Raw genomic sequence first — 20,191 nt, forward strand, 5'->3', positions numbered from 1 at the left:
TAAGCTTGCATTGTTCCATCAACTCAGATTCTGTTTATTATTTGTATCCTAAAAGAAGAGCATAACATTGTATATAATAAATGAATAGTCAATTTCTATGTCCAGAATCAAGAGTATTTAAAGAAACAAATAGAGATTATCGTCTCTATTTAAGCCTTGGGAATGCAATGTATTTAATTGGTTAATCCACTGTATCTCCCTTTTGTTTTAGTTTTAGAATTCTGTCACCCCCCACTCTCCTGTCGCTTGGTATTTCTTCTAAAATCATAAACCTCAATTCAGTGTCTCTGATTGTGTTCCATAAAATGTTTTGGCACTTGTAAATCTGTTTGCCTCAGATGGAGCTGCGATGTTTGGATATACGGTCTTGAATCTTTTGCGTGGTTTCCCCCACTTAAATTAGGTTACAGGGGGCACATCCGAGGCAAATAACCAGGTTTACCAGTACTGAAACATTTTATGGAACACAATCATAGAGGCACTGAATTGAGGTTCATAATTTTAGAAGAAATACCAAGGGATGGGAAAGGGGGGGACAGGATTCTAAAACTAAAACAAAGGGTGGTATAGTGGATAACCAATTAAATACATTGCATCCCCATGGCTTGAATAGAGACTATAATCTCTATTTGTTTCTTTACATACTCTTTATTTTGGACATATAAATTGACTTTTCATTTATTATACAAATATTATGCTCTTCTTTTAGGATATGAATAATGAACAGGATGAGTTGATGGAACAATGAAGGCTTGGGACAGTATAATAATGGGATTATTAGTACATGATACCGGTTATAGCTAAGTGTAATGTATGTTTTGTAGTTAAAGTTGTACAAATCTCTTTGTTCAAGTATACTTATAGGGTTAATGAGGTTCAGTTGGTGATTGGCATACACCTATGTGGTTACACCCTGTGTAAGTATTTAGATGTGTTCTTGTGTAGTGAACACTTGCAGCTAGATGAAGAGCAGGGATGCTTGAAACTTTACAATCGCTTGTAACTGTTAGGCCCCTTTCACACGTGCGGACCGTATGTCTGCTTTTTCATCCATCCGTTTGCGGATGAAAAAGGGACACAAATTGGTCCCTATGAGATTGCGGGTGCCAGCGGATGAACATCCGCTGACACCCGATCTTGTCCGCTTCCGCAATGATCTGATTCTACAGACGGAAGAAAATCCTATTTTTCCTTCCGTCTGCGGATCGGATTGGATGAACACGGACATACGGTCCGTGTTCATCCGATCCCCCCCATAGGGGAGAGCGGAGAAAAGACAGGGCAGTCCCTGCACAGTGTGCGGGTACCGCCCTGTCATCTGCCGGCTCAGCGGGGATCAACGGAGCGATCCCTGCTGAGCATACGGAGGCGGATCATTACTGATCCGCCCTGCGTGATAGGGGCCTTATGAAAACTCTAAAGTAAAGAATTTTGGAGATTGTATCCTTCTTTGATGTGTGTGTGTGTGTGTGTGTGTGTGTATACACACACACACACACACACACACACACACACACACACACACACACACACACACACACACACAATGTATTTTATTATATCTATTCATGTGACAACACTGAAGAAATTACACTTTGCTACAATTTAAAGTAGTGAGTGTACAGCTTGTATAACAGTCACCTCAAAATAACTCAACACACAGCCATTAATGTCTAAGCTGCTGGCAACAAAAGTGAGTACACCCCTAAGTGAAAATGTCCAAATTGGGCCCAAAGTGTCAATATTTTGTATGGCCACCATTATTTTCCAGCATTGCCTTAACCCTCTTGGGCATGGAGATCACCAGAGCTTCACTGGTTGCCACTGAAGTGCTCTTCCACTTCTCCATGACGACATCACTGAGCTGGTGGATGTTAAAGACCTTGCGCTCCTCCACCTACCATTTGAGGACGCCCCACAGATGCTCAATATGGTTTAGGTCTGGGGATATTGGCCAGTCCATCACCTTTACCCTCAGCTTCTTTAGCAAGGCAGTGGTTGTCCTGCAGGTGTGTCTGGGGTCATTATCATGTTGGAATACTGCCCTGTGGCCCAGTCTCGAAAGGGAGGGGATCATGCTCTACTTCATTATGTCACAGTACATGTTGGCATTCATGGTTCCCTCAATGAACTGTAGCTCTCTAGTGCCGGCAGCACTCATGCAGACCCAAACCATTCCACTCCCACCACCATGCTTGACACTTGTCTTTGTACTCACTTGGTTGCTGCCACACACGCTTGACACCATCTGAACCAAATACGTTTATCTTGGTCTCATAAAGACCACAGGACATGGTTCCAGTAATCCATGTCCTTAGTTTGCTTCTCTTCAGCAAACTGTTTGTGGGCTTTCTTGTGCATCATCTTTAGAGGCTTCCTTCTGGGACAACAGCCATGCAGACCAATTTGATGCAGTGTGCAGTGTATGGTCGGAGCACTGACAGGCTGACCCCCCCCCCCCCCCCCCCCCTTCAACCTCTGCAGCAATGCTGGCAGCACTCATACTATTTCCCAAAGACAACTTCTGGATATGACTCTGAGCACGTGCACTCAACTTGTTTGGTCCACCATGGAGAGGCCCGTTCTGAGTGGAACCTGTCCTGTTAAACCACTGTATGGTTTTGGCCACCGTGCTGCAGCTCAGTTTCAGGGTCTTGGCAATCTTCATATAGCCTAGGCCATCTTTATGTAGGGCAATTTTTTTTTTCCAGATCCTCAGAGAATTCTTTGCCATGAGGTGTCATGTGGAACTTCCAGTGACCAGTATGAGAGAGTGAGAGTGAAATCACAAAATTTAGCACACCTGCTCCCCATTCACACCTGAGACCTTGTAACTAATGAGTCACATGAGACCGGGTAGGGAAAATGGCTAATTGGGCCCGATTTGGACATTTTCCCTTAAGGGTGTACTCACTTTTGTTGCTAGCGGTTTTGACACTAATGACATTAGTGTGTTGAGTTATTTTGAGGGTACAGCAAATTTACACTGTTATACAATCTGTGCACTCACTACGTTACATTGTAGAAAAGTGTAATTTGTTCAGTGTTGTCACATGAAAAGATATAATAAAATCTTTACAAACATGTGAGGGGTGTATTCACTCTTGTGAGATACTGTATATGTATGTCTATATGTATATAGTTGGTATATACACAGTATATACAGGGAGTTTTGTCACCATCCCGTTTTGTTCAATATTTCATAGTTATACAGGTCTAATTCAGGAAAATCAAAGCGTTGGGCCCCTTGTTGCAACGGAAACTTTCCATTTGCGTAGGCACACCCCCAGAACTACATATTTGCTTACTCTACACAAAATTGTTTGGATTTGGCTGACAACACTGTTTGGATTTTAGTGCAACATATGCATTGTTGTCAAACAATAAAGAGGGGTTAGCAGCTCACTGAATTTCTAGCAGGAACAGGTATTTCTCTGTACTTGCCGTATTTTTAAAAAGAAATGTGCATGCAACACCTATATGTACTGTATATGTTGGTCCCCCTCCTTCCCTAGACATAAACTTTCATTTCTCTAATGTTCCCTCCACAGAATGATTTTGTAGTGGAAACCAGTCTCATAGGAACAGTTCTGAATGGATTGTCTCACCTTCATGGCTGTACTGATCGCAGTGAGTTCATTATCAGTCTTATTCGAGGCCTCGGAGGAAATCTCAATATGAAGTCTAGGAATGACTTTGCTAAAGAGGTAGTTAAACCAAAACCTGCATACATTTATGTAACCAACACGTCATGTCTGCTATTATGTAACAATTTCAAACCTGTACATTTTTTCATTATACGTCATCGAAGACTTTAGGATAAGACCTAAAAAATTTAAAACCCTTGTCAAAGACACTTTTTTATGATCAGTCTAGAAAATTGTATATGGTGACTGTTTGCATATAGTGTCTAGCTCTTATTGAGGGGTCAGGAGCAATGGGAGAATGGTTTATCAGTCAGAAATGTAATCAACTAATCAAAAGTTCTTCCAAGGTTTTTTTTTTTTTTCAGCAATTTGTGTTAGCCCTTAAAAGGCACACTTATGTAATTTTGGAAAAATTGCTGGAATAAGACACAATGGCCCAGATTCACAGAGAGGTGGGCGCACATTACGCTGCCGTAACGCAAATGCCATACGCCACGCCGACTCAGCGCGGAGAGGCAAGCACTGCATTCAGCAAGCCAGTGCTCCCAACGCTGCGCCAGCGTGGCGTAGGATTCGAAGGCGTAGGCCGGCGTAGGTGGAAGTGGGCGTAAACCATGCAAATGAGGCGTGACCCCATGCAAATGATGGGCCGAGCGCCAGACAGATACGTATTACGAACTGCGCATGCACCGTGACGTGGACGCATCCCCCTGCGCCTGCTCACAACAACGTCGGAACAACTGCCTATACTACGCCGGATCACTTCGTACGGCGTGAACGTAACCTACGCCCAGCCAGACACACGTCCAACGTAAAATACGCCGGCTTGTGTTCCATGGTGCAGACCTTTGCATGTCTGCTGCTGGGTTGCGCCTCCTTTATGGGGAATAACTTTATGCCGGATGTACAACTTGCGCGCAATTCGCGTAGCCTACTTCGGGCGCACACAGGTTCATGAATCGACGTATTTCCCTCATTTGCATGTTTGAATGGCTAATCAATGGGAGCGGCACCATGCACCCAGCCTAAATGTGCGCTCCCACCCTACGCCGGCGTAAGCAAGATACGTTGGTGGGGTGTAGCCTGGCTTTAGGTGCATATCTGTTTGTGGGTCTGGCGCACAGATACGACGGCGCATATTTGCACTTACGTTGGCGTAACTTGTTATACGTCGGCGTAAGTGCTTTGTGAATCCGGGCCAATATGTATCATATTTATCAACTGATGACTAGTATTGGATTTTATTCTGCATATAAATTTGCCACTTCCACATGATGCTTTTTCCATGATAACTAATTTTATTTTATGTTTCTTTTTGGTAGTTGTCAATAATTGTAATCATGTGTGGTTAGTTGCTTTATTTTCCTATTTTGCTCTAGGTCTTCAGCTGGGCTAGGGAATCTCCACCTGATCCTCGTAAACCACTGGAAACCTATTATGACAGTAAAAGTGGACGCTTGATGTCCTACAACCTGGAAAAACCAGATAACTTAACTATTGAAGACTTTAGTAATCCTCAGGCACTTCCTGTCATCAGAACTCCTGACATCCAGAGAGGGCTTGACTACTTTAGACCATGGCTTGGCGCTGACACCAAACAGCCCTTCATACTGGTTGGACCAGAGGGCTGTGGGAAGGGGTATGTATGATCTTCCTTCACAACAGCACCAGTATTATCGGGCAGACTGAAAGTTAGGGTTTAATTTTAACCTTTGTTTTAATATTTACCTCTATATCTGTAGCATTCTTGGCACCACTCTATAATTGGTCACTGCCAGGGATGGACTGACCATTGGGACTACAGGGAGTTTCCCGGTGGGCCGATGGCTCAGTGGGTCGGCTTCAGTGACAGCGGCCTGGGAGTTTCTCACTTCTGCCTAATATTGTCCCATAAGGGGGGGGGGGCACCAAACTGATTATTTTCCCCGGGAGAAATAATGTCTAGCCTCCCCACTGGTACTGCCTATAAGAGTACCAGTACCAGCCGTTCTACTCTAATAAAGTAAAATGGCTAGTGAAGGGGGAGAGGGGGCTTGGGTGGCCGGGGGGGTGCCGGAGTTGTCCGGCCGATGTGGGAGAGACCTGTCAAAGTGGGCCAGTCTGGATGAAGTCCTGGTCACTGCGGACATTCAAATTGCCCATGTTCCGGTGCCACAATTGGCACCTTTTGGGTTGGAGGGGGGACAGGATACCCGTCTTTGACAGGTATCCTTTCCCACTTCTGGGAGTCCGGGCCGTGGCCCGTGACTTCAGCGTGGGGCTCCCTCCTCCTCCAGCCACCAGGCCAGTAGGAGAGAGGAGCGGGCCTTCAGCCATGCGCAGATATGGTTTCCTGGCATAAAGCCGAAAGGCTACACTGCCGGGTACCCTTACCTGCAATGGCGGCGGCAGCACCCGACAGTTGATGGAAACATTAGCTGCGGGTGCCGACATCGCTGGACTCCAGGACAGGTAAGTGCAGTATGTGTAGCTGTTGGTTTTAACTTTTTTTGGCGGAACACCGCTTTAAGTATTGCCCTAATATAAAAGACAAATTGTGAGATGCAGAAACTAATATTAACTCAAATGGGCTTCATACGCAAGAGGGGGAACGCAGACACACTATTTGTGAGGGTTTTCTGTTCGCATATTAGTTGGTTTCCTATTGCAAGGAAAGTTTGGTCATATTTATACTGAGTATTTTTTCTTTTGTAGTGTAGAAACAACTCTTTTAAACACAATTATTTGTGTAGTGATGCCTTGCAGTTGCTCGATTCCTCTTAATAAATGTTACTGCAATTGTTCTTTTCAGAATGCTTCTTCGCTATGCATTTTCTCAGCTCCGCTCAACGCAGATCGCTACGGTTCACTGCAGTGCTCAGACATCTTCCCGCCACATCTTACAGAAACTGACACAGACCTGCTTGGTAATCAGCACCAACACTGGCCGAGTCTACAGGCCAAAAGACTGTGAACAGCTTGTTCTCTACTTAAAGGATATCAATCTCCCCAAACCTGACAAGTGGGGGTCAAGCTCACTGGTAGCATTTCTACAACAGGTGAGGAAGATATTGTAACCAGCTACGTGTTCAGTTAAGTTTATTACATAAACATGTAGTAAGCCAATAGTAACCCAGAAAAGCGCATTCGAAGTGGTTTGGGCATCTGACTGGAAGGCTTCAGTTTAAGGTGTTCAATGTGAATCCACAATTGTATGGAAGAATTGAATTGTACATCCTATGTTATTTTCCTGAGACCAAATTTTATGGGAAAACAAACCACAGTCTGGTTTAAGCAGTTTATTAGGATCAGATAAGAGGATGGAGGATGACATAAATAAGAAATAAAATCAAAGCTATCCCTAAAAGGTAAAAGACTAAAGTGCACATCCTGCCAAAACGATTATTTAGTTCTGTGAAGAGTGGAGAAGGATTAGAACCTCTGTCATTTTTTTACTGTTATCCAAGACTCTATTAGAGAGATGTTCTCTTACTTAATTTCCCAGTGACAATGGTCTCACAAGACAGGAAAATCTCCAACACTTAGTAGAATCTGGGAAAGCTGGAACCTTCGTCAACTTTTTCTGTGTCTCTGTTGCATATTATCTGGTGGAGCTGTTATCATCATTACAGTAAGTGAGGGACAATTCCTCTAACGGAGCCCCAAATAGCAGTGAAAACATGATAGTGCTCTAATCCTTCTCCAGTTGATCCAGGTTGGCTGGACTTGCACGTTAACAGTAACTGGAATTCTGACTTTTTACAAGTCACTAAACTGAACAAAGCCTGATACAACTCCATATGCCTCTTATTCACTTGTGTTCTTTTTGAATCTGTGGAATAGCTTAGAACACTTAGGACACGTCAAATACTCCTGTGTTATGAGTTATATACCATATATAGGTACTATGCAGTTCAGTTACCAGCTTAAGCCCGGATTCACAAAGCACTTGCGCCGACGTATCTCGAGATACGCCGCGTAACTGCAAATATGCGCCGTCATATCTGTGCGCCATGCCCACAAAACTAAGATACGCCTGAAAATAGGCTTCATCCGACCGACGTAACTTGCCTACGCCGCCGTAGAGTGGGCGCATATTTACGCTGGACGTATTTGGCACTCACATTTATTTTCTATTCACATATGCAAATGAGGGAGATATGCCGATTCACGAACGTACGTCCGTCCGACGCAGTGTGCGTAAAGTCATACGTCCGGCGTAAAGTTATGCCACATAAAGGAGGTGTAACTCAGCAGCATCCATACAAAGGGCTGCACCAGGGAACACAAGCCAACGTGTCTTACGTAGGATGTGAATATGACTAGGCGTAGGTTACGTTCACGCCATAGGCAGTGTTTCGACGTATCTTAGGCAGTTGTTCCGACGTGAATGTGAGCATGCGCACTGATATGTGCCCACGGGACAGCGCATGTGCAGTTGGCGATACGTATCTGTCTGGCGCTCGGGCCATCATTTGCATGGGGTCACGCCTAATTAGCATGGCTCATGCCCACTTCCACTTATGCCGACTTATGCCTTGGAAACCCAGCGCAGATTTGAAAGCACTGGCTTTGTGAATTCAGTGCTTGCCTCTCTGCGCTGCGTCGGCGTAGCGTAAAGGAGATACTCTACGGCGGCATAAATATGAGCCAGTGTCTGTGAATCCGGGCCTATGTGTCTTATAAGAAGACAAAGTAGGCCCAGTGGTCCAAAGTTTTTTTTCTTATTTTCTAGATGAAGACGGAAGATAGAAAATGTAATGTGCCCAGCAATTCTTACAGTTGGAATAAAACACTGGTGCTCATTCCGTGTTAGCCCAATGTAAAATAGCATTATTTATGCAAACATATAAATGTGGTACTGCAAGGGGAAATGTTATACAAGTACCGTATTTATCGGCATATAACACGCACAGGTGTATAATGCGCACCCTAACTTTAAGAGGGAAGTTTCAGGAAAAAAACGTCCACAGCCCCTTGCGTATAACACGCAGGCACAGTTTACCCTCTATTTTCAGGTTAAAAACGTGAGTGTTATACGCCAATAAATACAGTATCCTTTTAGAAATAACCTGCCTCCTCTGGAAATAAACATTTATTAAAACCATGTATCCCTTTTAAACTCCTGTTGGTCCATTTCTGCGATGGGCATCCTCACTGACCAGTAGTAATTTGTTGGAGGGGTGGACAACAGCTCGACTTCAGGAACTGATGTTTAGATTTTGCATTATAAAGCTCCTGATACTCTGGAACCTACTCTCCTTTATTAGTAATCTGGATAAGTGACTTTTTGTGATGCTGGAACACTCTCCTCACACACAGAAAGCCTGATGTTAAAAAATACCAGTATTGGGTGCATCACACACCAAACAAATCAAATGAAATCCTGCCTTGTAAATGTCTTTGATTTTGAATAGAAGAATAGAGTTGATCCCGAATTACAGATGTTAAATACAGAATGAATTTCATGGTTTTGAATGGCTGTATCTGAAACCAAACTTCAGTGTTCCGTTTGGTGATTCGGATTTCCAAAAAGCTTCTGGGAGAAAAATACTGTTGTATTAGTATATTCTTTATAATTATCATGTTCCAGTTTGTTAAACATGACTGGATCCTATTATTTGAGCTAATCACTTAAACCTGTTTTGTATGTTGTGGTGTTTTAGGTTTTAACATACCATGGCTTCTATGATGACAATCTTGAATGGGTTGGCTTAGAAAATATTCAGATTGTGGCATCCATGTCTGCCAGTGGCACCATTGGGAGGCATAAACTGACAACTAGATTCACTTCTGTGGTCCGTATTTGTGCAATAGAGTGAGTATATTATCCTCATAGTATTCCATATATCGTGTCTGAAGTTTGATTTGACCTTACAGCTAAATTCTCTGTTTTATTGAGGTAGTAAAAGGCAACGATATGCAATGCAGAAGGAAAGATTAGGAATAGTAAAGGGACAGGGGGGAGATGAGGAGGAGTAAAATATCCAGGTACAATGGAAATTACAACAAATTAACATATTACACAGTGCTCTATCCAACTACTAAGCTCCAAATGAAATAAAGGGGAATATGAAGAGTATTATTATTATTATACATGATTAATATAGCACCAACAGTTTGCACAGCACTTTACAACATGAGGGCATATAGTACAGTTGCAATACAGGAGGAATTGGAGGGCCCTGCTCATTAGAGCTTACAATCTAGGAGGGAGGGTGAAGTGATACAAAAGGTATTAACCGTGGGGGATGATCTGATGGAGAAAGTAAAAGTACAATTGTTAGGTGGGGGCAGGATATGCTTCTCTGAAGAGAAGGGTTTTCAGGGATTGTCTAAGCAAGCAGAGTAGGAGATAGTCAGACAGATTGGGGTAGGGAGTTCCATAGGATAGGAGAGGCTCTGGAAAAGTCCTGGAGGTGAGCATGGGAGGAGGTGACAAGGGAACTAGAGAGCAGGAGGTCTTGGGAGGAACAAATGGAACAAGTAGATTGGTATTTTGAGACTAGGTTAGTGATGTAGCTGGGGGCTGAGTTGTGGATGGCTTTGTAAGTTGTTGTTGGAATTTTGAATTTAATTTGTTGGTTAAATGGAAGCCAGTGGAGGGATTGACAGAGAGGGGTAAGCAGACACTGAGCGGTTGGTAAGGTGCCTGGCAGCAGCATTCATGATGGACTGAAGGGGGGATAGCCTATGTAAAGGTAATCCTGTAAGGAGGGAGTTGCAGTAGTCGAGGAGGGAGATGACCAGGGAGTGAACTAGGAGCTTTGTGGTGTCATTAGTTAGGAGGGGGCATATTTTGGAGATGTTGCAGAGGTTGAGGTGCAAAAGTGTTTGGACATGGGGCATGAAAAGATAGTTCAGAGTCCAGGGTTACACCTAGAACCTTGTCTGCAGGGATGGGCTGATAGTAGTGCTATTGGTATTGACAGAGAAATCAGGGGAAGAGGCACGTGGGGGAGCTCAGTTTTGGATAGATTGAGTTTGAGGAAATGGTGTGACATCCAGGCTGATATGTCTGTTAATAAACTTGTGATACGTGAGGAGACTGATGAGGAGTAGAGAGATAGATTTGTGTGTCCTCAGCATAGAGATGGTATTGGAAGCCATGGAAGACTATTACCTGACCCAGGTGTAGATGGAGAATAAGAGAGGTCCAAGAACAGAACATTGGGGCACCCCAAGAGAAAGGGAGAGGAGAGGCGCAACTGAGCACGTGCAGAGCAGGGTGAGACAAACCCATTGCAATTTTATTTACTTTAAAAAGGATAGCGTCAAGGAATGATTATTGTTTTATTGTCAATTGTTGGTTATAATAGCACAGGATTATGTATCTATATAGGATACATAGGACAGTATTTTTAGCTGCTGACTTTTTCATGGGGAGGCTGGACTTTCTTTTTAAGTGAGATTGGGTTCTGTGAGGAAAATAAATATTGCTATTAATTTTTGTAATTGTTAATTTATTACAGCTATCCTGAAAGGGACCAACTACAGACAATTTGCAGTTCCTATTTAGAGCCTGTTCTTCTTAAGAATCTAAAGAAAGACCCCGTCTGGAGCTCTGTGTCAAAGATTCACCAGCTAGCAGGGTCTATGGTTCAGGTCTATGAACAGGTAGATATTGGACTTCTAACAAGTTATCTTCTGCTTATAATGAATTTGCTGACTCACTGTCTAGCCTTCCCACTCTGTTCTCTGTGTAATTTTAGAGAGAATAAAATGTTATTTCATAAATGAGGGCCTGATAAATAGTAAACGAGAAAGTGGTAGTCCCCATAGTTGAGGTATATCATGTATATAAAACAGTCATCTTTATTGTGGTATAAAAAGTTTATTATTTGGTACATACAATATTCATACAAAGAGAGAAAGCGAGAGCAGCTATAGGCCCATATGCATGTAAAAACACATATGCATATCATAAGGACATCAAACACAATATCACACATGTTATACAGGATCTGCCAACATGTTTTTCAAGGATTAATTTTCTGTGTGCGAGTCAAAACATCTAAGTGTTGTATGTGTTCAAGCTAGGGCGAGACCAAAAAGACTCTTCACCTTACTGATACAGTGCATAGCCAAGACTCGGTAATCAATTATGGCATCTGTTATAAAATACAGGAACACCTGCATAGAAAAGTGACAACACCAATCGTATTCAATCATTAAGAAATATTGGGTTCAAGAAAAAGTCCAACATCCATATATACCACCAACAAAAAAGAAGCCCATCAAAATAAGTAGCGTTTAATCGAACATCATCCAGTCCTTCATACATAAAAAGTCAGTGCTAGCCCCCAGAGCATCGAGGAACTCTGCAGAAGGTGTCTGGGTCTCCCGAGAGCACATTACCCCAGCCGTAGTTCCAGAGTTCCTTGGTGCTCTGGGTGCTGGCACTGACTTTTTATGCATGAAGGACTGGATGATCGATTAAACGCTACTCATTTGGGGGGGGCTTAATTTGTGTTGGTATATATGGATGTTGGACTCTATCTTGAACCCCATTTCTTAACGATTAAATACATTTGGTGTTGTCACTTTTCTATGCAGTTGTTGTTCCTGTATTCTATAACAAATACTATATATACCATATTTATCGGGGTATAGCGCGCTCCCGCGTATAGCGCCCACCCCTAAAGTTGCCCGAATTCCAGTGGAAAAAAGTTGTTTTGTACACAGTTTTGGTGTCTTGCGCGGCGTCCATCGGCGGCCTCGTCGGGCAGGCTCGGCAACTCTCGCGCTGACGTCCTGTACGCTCAGGACGTCAGCGCGAGAGGCGCCGAGACTGCCCGAAGATACACGAGTGTACTGCGCTCGGTATATGCCGGCGCAGTATTTAAACTCGGCGCGGGAAAGCGGGTATCGGCGTATACCGCGCACCCACGATTTTGCCCTGATTTTCAGGGCAAAATAGTGCGTGGTATACGCCGATAAATACGGTATACATATTGTGACAGTAGGAGGTAAAATGGACCGTTTGCTGGACACAGGGTATGCACATTTGCGAGGTGCACGACTACAGAGCGTAGATGTGGACTGGAGAAGACTGCTTTTGCAGCTTTCTCCAGGTTTTGGTATTTTGACATGAGGCTCTGTAGTTTGGAGATTCCACAGTGTCTGGGGTGGGATGGGATCTCCAACCCTGTATCCACATTTTGTGGATGATCAGCCCTTTATAATGAGAGTGTGGGAAGACCTCATGGCTCCCAGTTGGAGACAGCTTCACACTAAGAGCCCTTTCACACTGGTGTGTTTTTGCGGTGTTTTTGCGGTAAAAATGGCGCTATTAAAACGCTCCAAAAACGCCACTCTCCATTGAAATTAATTGAAAATGCTGTAAAAACGCGGTAAAATCACAGTCAAATAGCAGTGTTTTACCGCTATTTTAATGCTCCGCTATAGGCGTTTCCAGTGTGAAAAGGGGTCTAAGACAGGAGGTCTCCAGAAGTCAGAGAGGCTGTAGGAGACGGCCAGAATGTTGGTGACTGCAAGAGGCAGAGCTGTAGACGCTAAAGGAAAGCTATCTACTTTCAGGAGTCCGCTGGTCTGGGTGACCAGGATAAAGTGCAGAAGTACTGCTACAGAGAGCCAGGTGGGCTAGCATTTTCTGTTCTGTGTATTTGGAGAAGAACCCTCTGCGTGGGAAACCTTTGTTTGGACTTTTATTTTGTTTCCTTTTAATAAAAATGGGCTACCATGCCCTTTAATATAGTTCCTGACTGGCTTGAATCACTGGAAAAACGCATCTACCACGAGAGCTAACAACCCCCCCGCGAAACATGTTGGCAGATCCCGTGTCCCTTGTAACGTGTGATATTGTGTTTGATGTCCTTATAATATAAAGAAGATAACCATCATGCCTTCAGAAAAAAACTGAAGACCCACCTCTTCTGAAGGACAAGGACGACTCCGGATACAAGCGCCTTGAGGTGTTTTAGTTCACATTTGTTAGCGCTATATAAGTTACTCCCTCACTCACTCATACAGTATGTATATGTGTTTTTACATGCATATGGGCCTATAGTTGACCTCTCTTTCTCTTTTGTATGAATATCGTATGTACCAAATAATAAACTTTTTATCCCTTTTATGAAGATGACTGTTGCATATATATATATATATGATATAACGCAACTACGGGAACAACCATTTAAAGGCCCATTTTTCTTACACTTTCTCTTTTAATTTTAGAGGGAAGCAATTAATTTTCTGTCACATTTATTTTCATTTTTATACTGTACATTGTTTTACTGTTTACAGGCATGTTTTACAATTTTGTTTTACAAGTAAATGTGTAATAAATTAATAGGAATTCCCACAATGGGTTAGCTAAAGTGATGGCACAGCAATTGATGCCTGATTTAGGGTACAATTCATTTCACTGAACATTCAGATTGAGCTGTCTCGTTATTAATGAGTGACTGCGATGGGTCACCCACGTGTTTTGTATAAATTTAAGCCTGAGCTACATTTAGGCTTTGCATCAAAATATCACTAGGAGAGCTTGCAAAATGTTAAAAGGAACCCAAAGCTCTCCCTACTGGCTCAAAAGGAAAATGCAAAATGATAATAGGCAATATTTTATATCTTGACCTGATGGTAAAACCAAAAAAATGTTAAATATAATTTGTTAGTCTTGACTATGAGATTTATATTTTAAATGCAAGCAGTGAGAATACTTAAATATGACTTGCTTCACGAATATCCATTAGTTCAGTTAGTGGTATCTTATCATTTTCATGTTAAAAGGAAATACTGTATCCCATATTACATTTAATACATAAGTTGTAGGAGGCGGTGCAAACTATCACTCAGTATGACGGGTTCGCCAAACACATGCCAATATGGGATACTCTTTACCTCTCTGAGCTGAGCAAGTTAACAAAGTTTTATGGCTGGAAAAGAGCTGCCATTACTCTTCTTTATCAGTTATATGATAAGGATGTCCTTTTTCCTTTCAATACTCCTAAAGAACATTTTCAGCTTTCCAACCACAACTACTTTCAGTATTTGCATTTGTGCCATGCTCTACAGAGCCAGACGTCAGTCTCACAGCTGAGACATAACCCCTCTACGGTTTTATCCACAGCTATTTCTACATCCTGTTGAAAAAGGGGGTTAATAGATTTATATTCTGCCTTAAAAACGGCAATTACTGCTCAGACATAGATCAATTGTTTTTACTTCATGTCAAAGAGACTTGGAGTCTCTGGATGATGAGTAATGGACTCAGGCACAGGAGGTGTTGCCAAGGGTTTCTCTCACGCCCTCCCAGAGTCTGACTCAGTTGTTCATTGTTCACTGAGCCCACTACACCCCGCAGAAACTTTATACTTGGGGAAAGTCCACATCGCCAACATGTCCCAGGTGTAATACAGCCAACGGGTCTCTCATTCATATGCTATGGCGATGCCCCAAACTTCACCGCTACTGGAGAAAGGTGTTTATAACTTTGAATTCCCTATGTTCAATGAGGATGATAGATCCAAAATTTGCACTTTTGGGGGTGATCTAAGAGGATTTACTTCCAGAGGAAATGCACACTATGTGGACAAGGTCCTTATACTTAGCGCAAATCTCATATTACAAAAATGAATTTCGCCTGCACCCCCCACACATAAACAGTGGGGTGCTGTTATTAATTTAACATTGCAAAGGGAAAAAATAACCTACAAACATAGGGGATGTCTGCAATTTTTTTTAAAAATATGGTGCTGGTGGGTGGACTCTTATAATCCACTTGTTGTTGCCCCTCTTGTAATCCTTGTACAATAGAACTCAGAGGGACGGGGGGGCAGACCGTGCTAATGTACTAAAAAGGAACATACTGATAGAAGGAAAGCAGAGTAAAGAGAAGTGGGTTTGCCACTTCTCCTTCACTGTTGGATCACTGGTTGGAGGGACAGGACCTGTCAGTGTTACTGAACTGTATAAGAAAAATAAATCGGGTCTCCTGCTCTGCTGGACATCGCTGTGCTCTATGCCAGGGCTATGAAATCTCAGAACTGGATGGACTCAAATACAAACCCTAATATCTACTTGATCTGTGTGTTTAGCTGTTTGCCTGAAGATCATCTTTTGACAAACTAATATTCCACTCTCTCTACGTTATTAGGTTCGTGCAAAGTTTTCAGTTGATGATCATAGCCACTATCTGTTTACACCATGTATCCTGACTCAGTGGATTCTGGGGCTCTTTAGATACGATTTAACTGGAGGTAGGTGCTTACTGTGGTAGTTTTGTTTTTAGTTTTCTTGTTTTGTATTACTGGTGCTACTACTACTACTGCTAAAAATATAGTAAATATATTTTTGTGTGCTATTGTTTATGTAATGTATTTAGATATACAAAAAAAAATTCTCGCTTACAAGGTTTTTACCCAGTTTTTCACTGTAAGCATTACATATGCAGTATAATGAAAATGGGAGAATCTGTAGCCTAACTTGTTCAGTATGAACTTCAAATCTACATGCTGAATGAAAGGAGGCAGTTTGGTTTGCAAACAGATTGCATCTGTCATTCTCACTTTAAAGGATGACTGCAGATTACCTTGAATATCATCCTACTCACCAAAATAATAAACGCTGACTGAAAATCTGATTTCTCCATCTGTTGACCTCCACTTTTTATTTTTATTTGACTCTGCATACCTTCCTGTCTTCCTGTTTAGCACATGCGCATTATTTCAAAGCCTGACACTCCTGCAGGGGTTGAAGATGCTGTCTGAGCTTTACAGGTCATGCCAATGAGAGGTGAATGAAGCCACACCTTGATGCAACAGTATAGAATGGGTGGTGTGGTTGTGGTCTGGTGAATAGGGATTTCAGAATGAAATTTCTCTTCAAACAGGCATTCGGGAAGCAGTATTTTCAATCCTGATTGCCTGCCATCTGCGGGCCAGCCATTGCCGACAAAGTGATTTATCGCAGATTTGAGTCAGCAGTTGGGTCCATATGAAAGAAACCTTACGGTCCGTTCACACTGATGCGACATGGGATCCAACTTATGAGAGCAAAAGCCGCATGACTTGTTAAATAAAAATGTGTCGTCTGAACTGATCCGACATAAGGTGCTCAAGGTCAGACTGAAGTTGCAGGGCAAAGTCGGATCGGAAGTCGCACAACTTTCATTTTGTACCAGTGTGAACCTGGACTTAATGTTAGCTTTTTGTATGAGATGAAAATGGAATTTTACTTGATGACTTACTCTCTCTTATTATGAGATGCTCTTAGGCTTTGTACAAAGTGTTTGTCCAATCCATCCCTAAAGTATATTTCTCTTTCGTTCATGGACAGACACAGCCCCAAATATTCTTGACAGTAGGGTTATGTTTCGTCTATCAGGAGAGGACTAGGCAGCTATAACCCCTCACCCTGCAGTCAGCAGCTCAGTTTTTTCTGCCTAGCATAGGAGAAGGACCTGGCTCCCATTGGTCCTGGAGAACTTTTATTTTAAAATGTTTTGTTTTCTACTTTTTGATCCTGAGATCTTCTATCAGATGCTGGCTGGGTGACAGGCTGTATAATATAGATCCTTGTATTATCCCCAGTCCGGCCATCGAGCGTGAGCAGACCTTTAGCTACTCGCTGGGTCAGCCACGACATACCCCATTGCTCCAGGGGTGGCCGGTGAGCTATATGCTTCGGGGCTCACATATGACCGAGCTACTGCTGTTCATGTCACAGTGGGCCATGGCTGACAGCTACTCCGTACTGCTCGGTGGTAGGTCTGTAAGAAACGCAGCCAACGGTCCCCGCAGGATGGGCAAGTAAGGTTCCTCCTGTCCTGGCAGGACGGAACAGCTGGGCTTTCCTGGGGTGGTTGATTAATGGGTCTATTGCCCTCCCTTTCCTCTCTCCCCTCTCACCCGTCCATGTCCTCCTCCCCATGCATTGTTGGCTGCTGTGTTTACCAGGAGTCCTGGGGGGGGGGGGCTCCAGGTCCTAGCTTTGGGTGGTCTGCCAGTGGGGGCCTCCATTCACCCAGCATTTTTTTCGGCCTTCCCTTTACCATAGGAATTCGCGCCGGCGCCATTTTCTTGTAGCCGCGCTGTACTTATGGCTAATACAGCTGGCGGACATTTTCTTGTAGCTCACACTTTTTCCTGAGGCGAGTGGCGACCATCTTGTTGTAGGTCTGGCCTCTAGCGCTAAAAGTGTCATTCTGAACAGCGCGAACGGCACAAATCACCTCAGGCACACATTGTGCAGGGAGATAGAGCGGACCGCAGCGCTGAGCAGTGCCCGGGTCAAGACGGTGAGTTCCTCTGGGAAATACCCCTCGGTCTGTAGCAGCAAGGAGGGTGGGTTTTTTGGTGTACCTTGACCTAGTCCTTGAGTGGCTGTCAGGTGAGCGAGGTCAGAGGCTGGCGCTTCTTCCCCAGACAGACATTCCTGTGATAGCAACTGGTGCCCCTGCGGTACCTGTGGACGCTATGTCGGCGGTCCTGGAGTCCTTTGTTGCCAGGGTGGAAGCGGTGTGTGGGCATAAGGGGGGTAAAAAGTGCCCCCTCCCCCCCACCATCTTCTGGAGAAAGCTCTGACTCAGACTCGGGCCTGGCTGAGCCCCTGTTCTTAGGTGTCAGAGGATGCGGACCAGGACCATTCGGACAATGATGAAGACTCCGTGTCAACGCAGGAGAAGACATTTGTTGGAGCACTTATCACCGCAGTGCGGGAAACCCTCAAATTAGAGGATACGGCCGGGCATCTACTGAGATGTCTGGAGACCAGACCGGATCTGCTGCAGAAAAGGTATATATAGCGATTTTTGCTTTACAGGGTTAGATAGATTAATCTTAGAATGTGTCTGCCAGTAGATTTAGAGTTAGTTTTAGGCTGAACTTCTACTTTAAGAACCGTGCTACTCCTATCAATGTGCTGTGGTATTGTGGCTGTTGTCTGTCTTTTACCCAGCTGTTACGTTCAGTCACATGCTATACTAGCTGGCCAAAATATTGTGGACACTTGACCATCACACCCGTGTAAATTTATTCGCCATCCCATTCCAAAACCATTGGCAATAATTAGGACTCCCCCCACCCCTCCCAGCTACTATTACAACCTCTAATCTTATTTAAACAAGATTTATGAAAATTCAGCCACAAGAACATTGTAGGGTCAGGTTTTGGACAAGAAGACTTGGCTTGCAGCCTGGGTCCTAATTTCTAATAAAAGTGTTCACTGGGGTTGAGGCTGTGTTAAGGTCACTCAAATTCCTCCACGCCAAACTGATTTGACCATTTCTTTATATAGCTGGCCTTGTGCACATAGGCACACATATGATGGAACAGAAAAGGGCTCCCCCTCAACTGTTCCCACAAGGTCCTGAAGAGCTCAATTCGTAAAAGTCTAAAATTTATTTTTTGTGCTGTAGCATTCTAGTTACATCGGTTGAAAAAGACACAAGCCCATCTACCTGTAGTTCAACCAATAGAAAATAAATAAATGAAAAACCTCCATATACACAATACCATACTCACAGTTGATGCAGAGGATAATTCCCTATGAAGCATGGTATGGTTTTTCCAGCAAGGCGAAGAAAAATCCTTTCTGATCCCCCAGGAAGGATCAGTGCGTTACTTTTTGCAGGAAACATCTGTACTTTTGACCATATAGGCGTGATGGTCAGGTGTACACAAACCTTTGGCAACATAGTGTATTTTGTCATATGTCACATCACAGCTCCAATGCTTAAAAAAATTAAACAGTACAGGTGACTGAGATATCTTGCTATTCCCTTTTAGATTGTAAGCTCTTACGAGCAGGGCCCACCCACCTGACACTCTTGTGAATTGCTGGTGCTATATAAATCATGTATAACAAAATAATAATGTAAATCCAGCTGTAAAGAAAAAATGGTTTGTTTGGATACATTGCAGTATTTACTGTACTATATATGTGTAAAGATATGATTGTGTCTGATTTCTGTGTGTGCAACTGTGGATGTTAATTCTCTCTATTTCCTGTCTCCCTATTCTCTGATCATACTTGTGTTACCTTGGTAAGTTCTTTCTTCTTCTAATCCATCACTATACATGTGCTGAAGCAGTCTGGTGTTCTAACGGTGTACAATAATTGTCTTCTTGCTGTTTAGGATCTGGAAAACATTCTCTAGACCACGTTCTGGAAGTTGTGACATATGAAGCCCGTAGATTATTCCGTGACAGGATTGTGACATCCAAAGAGCTCAATGTCTTTGACAATATTTTAGTGTCTGTGCTGCAAGGAGACTGGGGTTCTGATGTCCTTGACAACATGGCAGGTGACAACAACATTGCTTTTCGTCCCTTTTTTGTCCCCAGATACGCTAGCATTCTTTCAAGAATTTGAATCAAAATGACGCAGAGTTATAGCCCTACAAATGTCACATGCAAAGCTTTACAAAAAAAAAATCTTAGGGCCGGATTCAGGTAGAATCGGCGCATTTTTAGGCGGGCGTAGCGCATCTGATCTTGCGTAAACCACGTATATATTAAAGCGCCGGGCGCAAGTACGTTCGTGAATCGGCGTATCTCACTCATTTGCATATTTGCAATGAGGCGGCCAGCGTAAATATG

At 43.2% G+C, this 20,191-nt stretch overlaps 1 protein-coding gene across 1 annotated transcript in view; it reads left to right on the forward strand.

Moving 5' to 3' along the window:
• Positions 1-20,191, forward strand: part of DYNC2H1 (dynein cytoplasmic 2 heavy chain 1) — a 613,609-nt gene that overhangs the window by 168,349 nt on the left and 425,069 nt on the right. Inside the window, exons 42-48 of the mRNA XM_040339316.1 lie at positions 3,552-3,707; positions 5,027-5,286; positions 6,439-6,685; positions 9,293-9,444; positions 11,099-11,243; positions 15,748-15,850; positions 19,729-19,896. Coding sequence (XP_040195250.1) covers positions 3,552-3,707; positions 5,027-5,286; positions 6,439-6,685; positions 9,293-9,444; positions 11,099-11,243; positions 15,748-15,850; positions 19,729-19,896 — 1,231 coding nt within the window. The remainder of the gene's footprint in view (positions 1-3,551; positions 3,708-5,026; positions 5,287-6,438; positions 6,686-9,292; positions 9,445-11,098; positions 11,244-15,747; positions 15,851-19,728; positions 19,897-20,191) is intronic.

The sequence above is a fragment of the Rana temporaria genome, chromosome 2, assembly GCF_905171775.1.
Source record: "Rana temporaria chromosome 2, aRanTem1.1, whole genome shotgun sequence".
Lineage (NCBI taxonomy): Eukaryota > Metazoa > Chordata > Amphibia > Anura > Ranidae > Rana > Rana temporaria.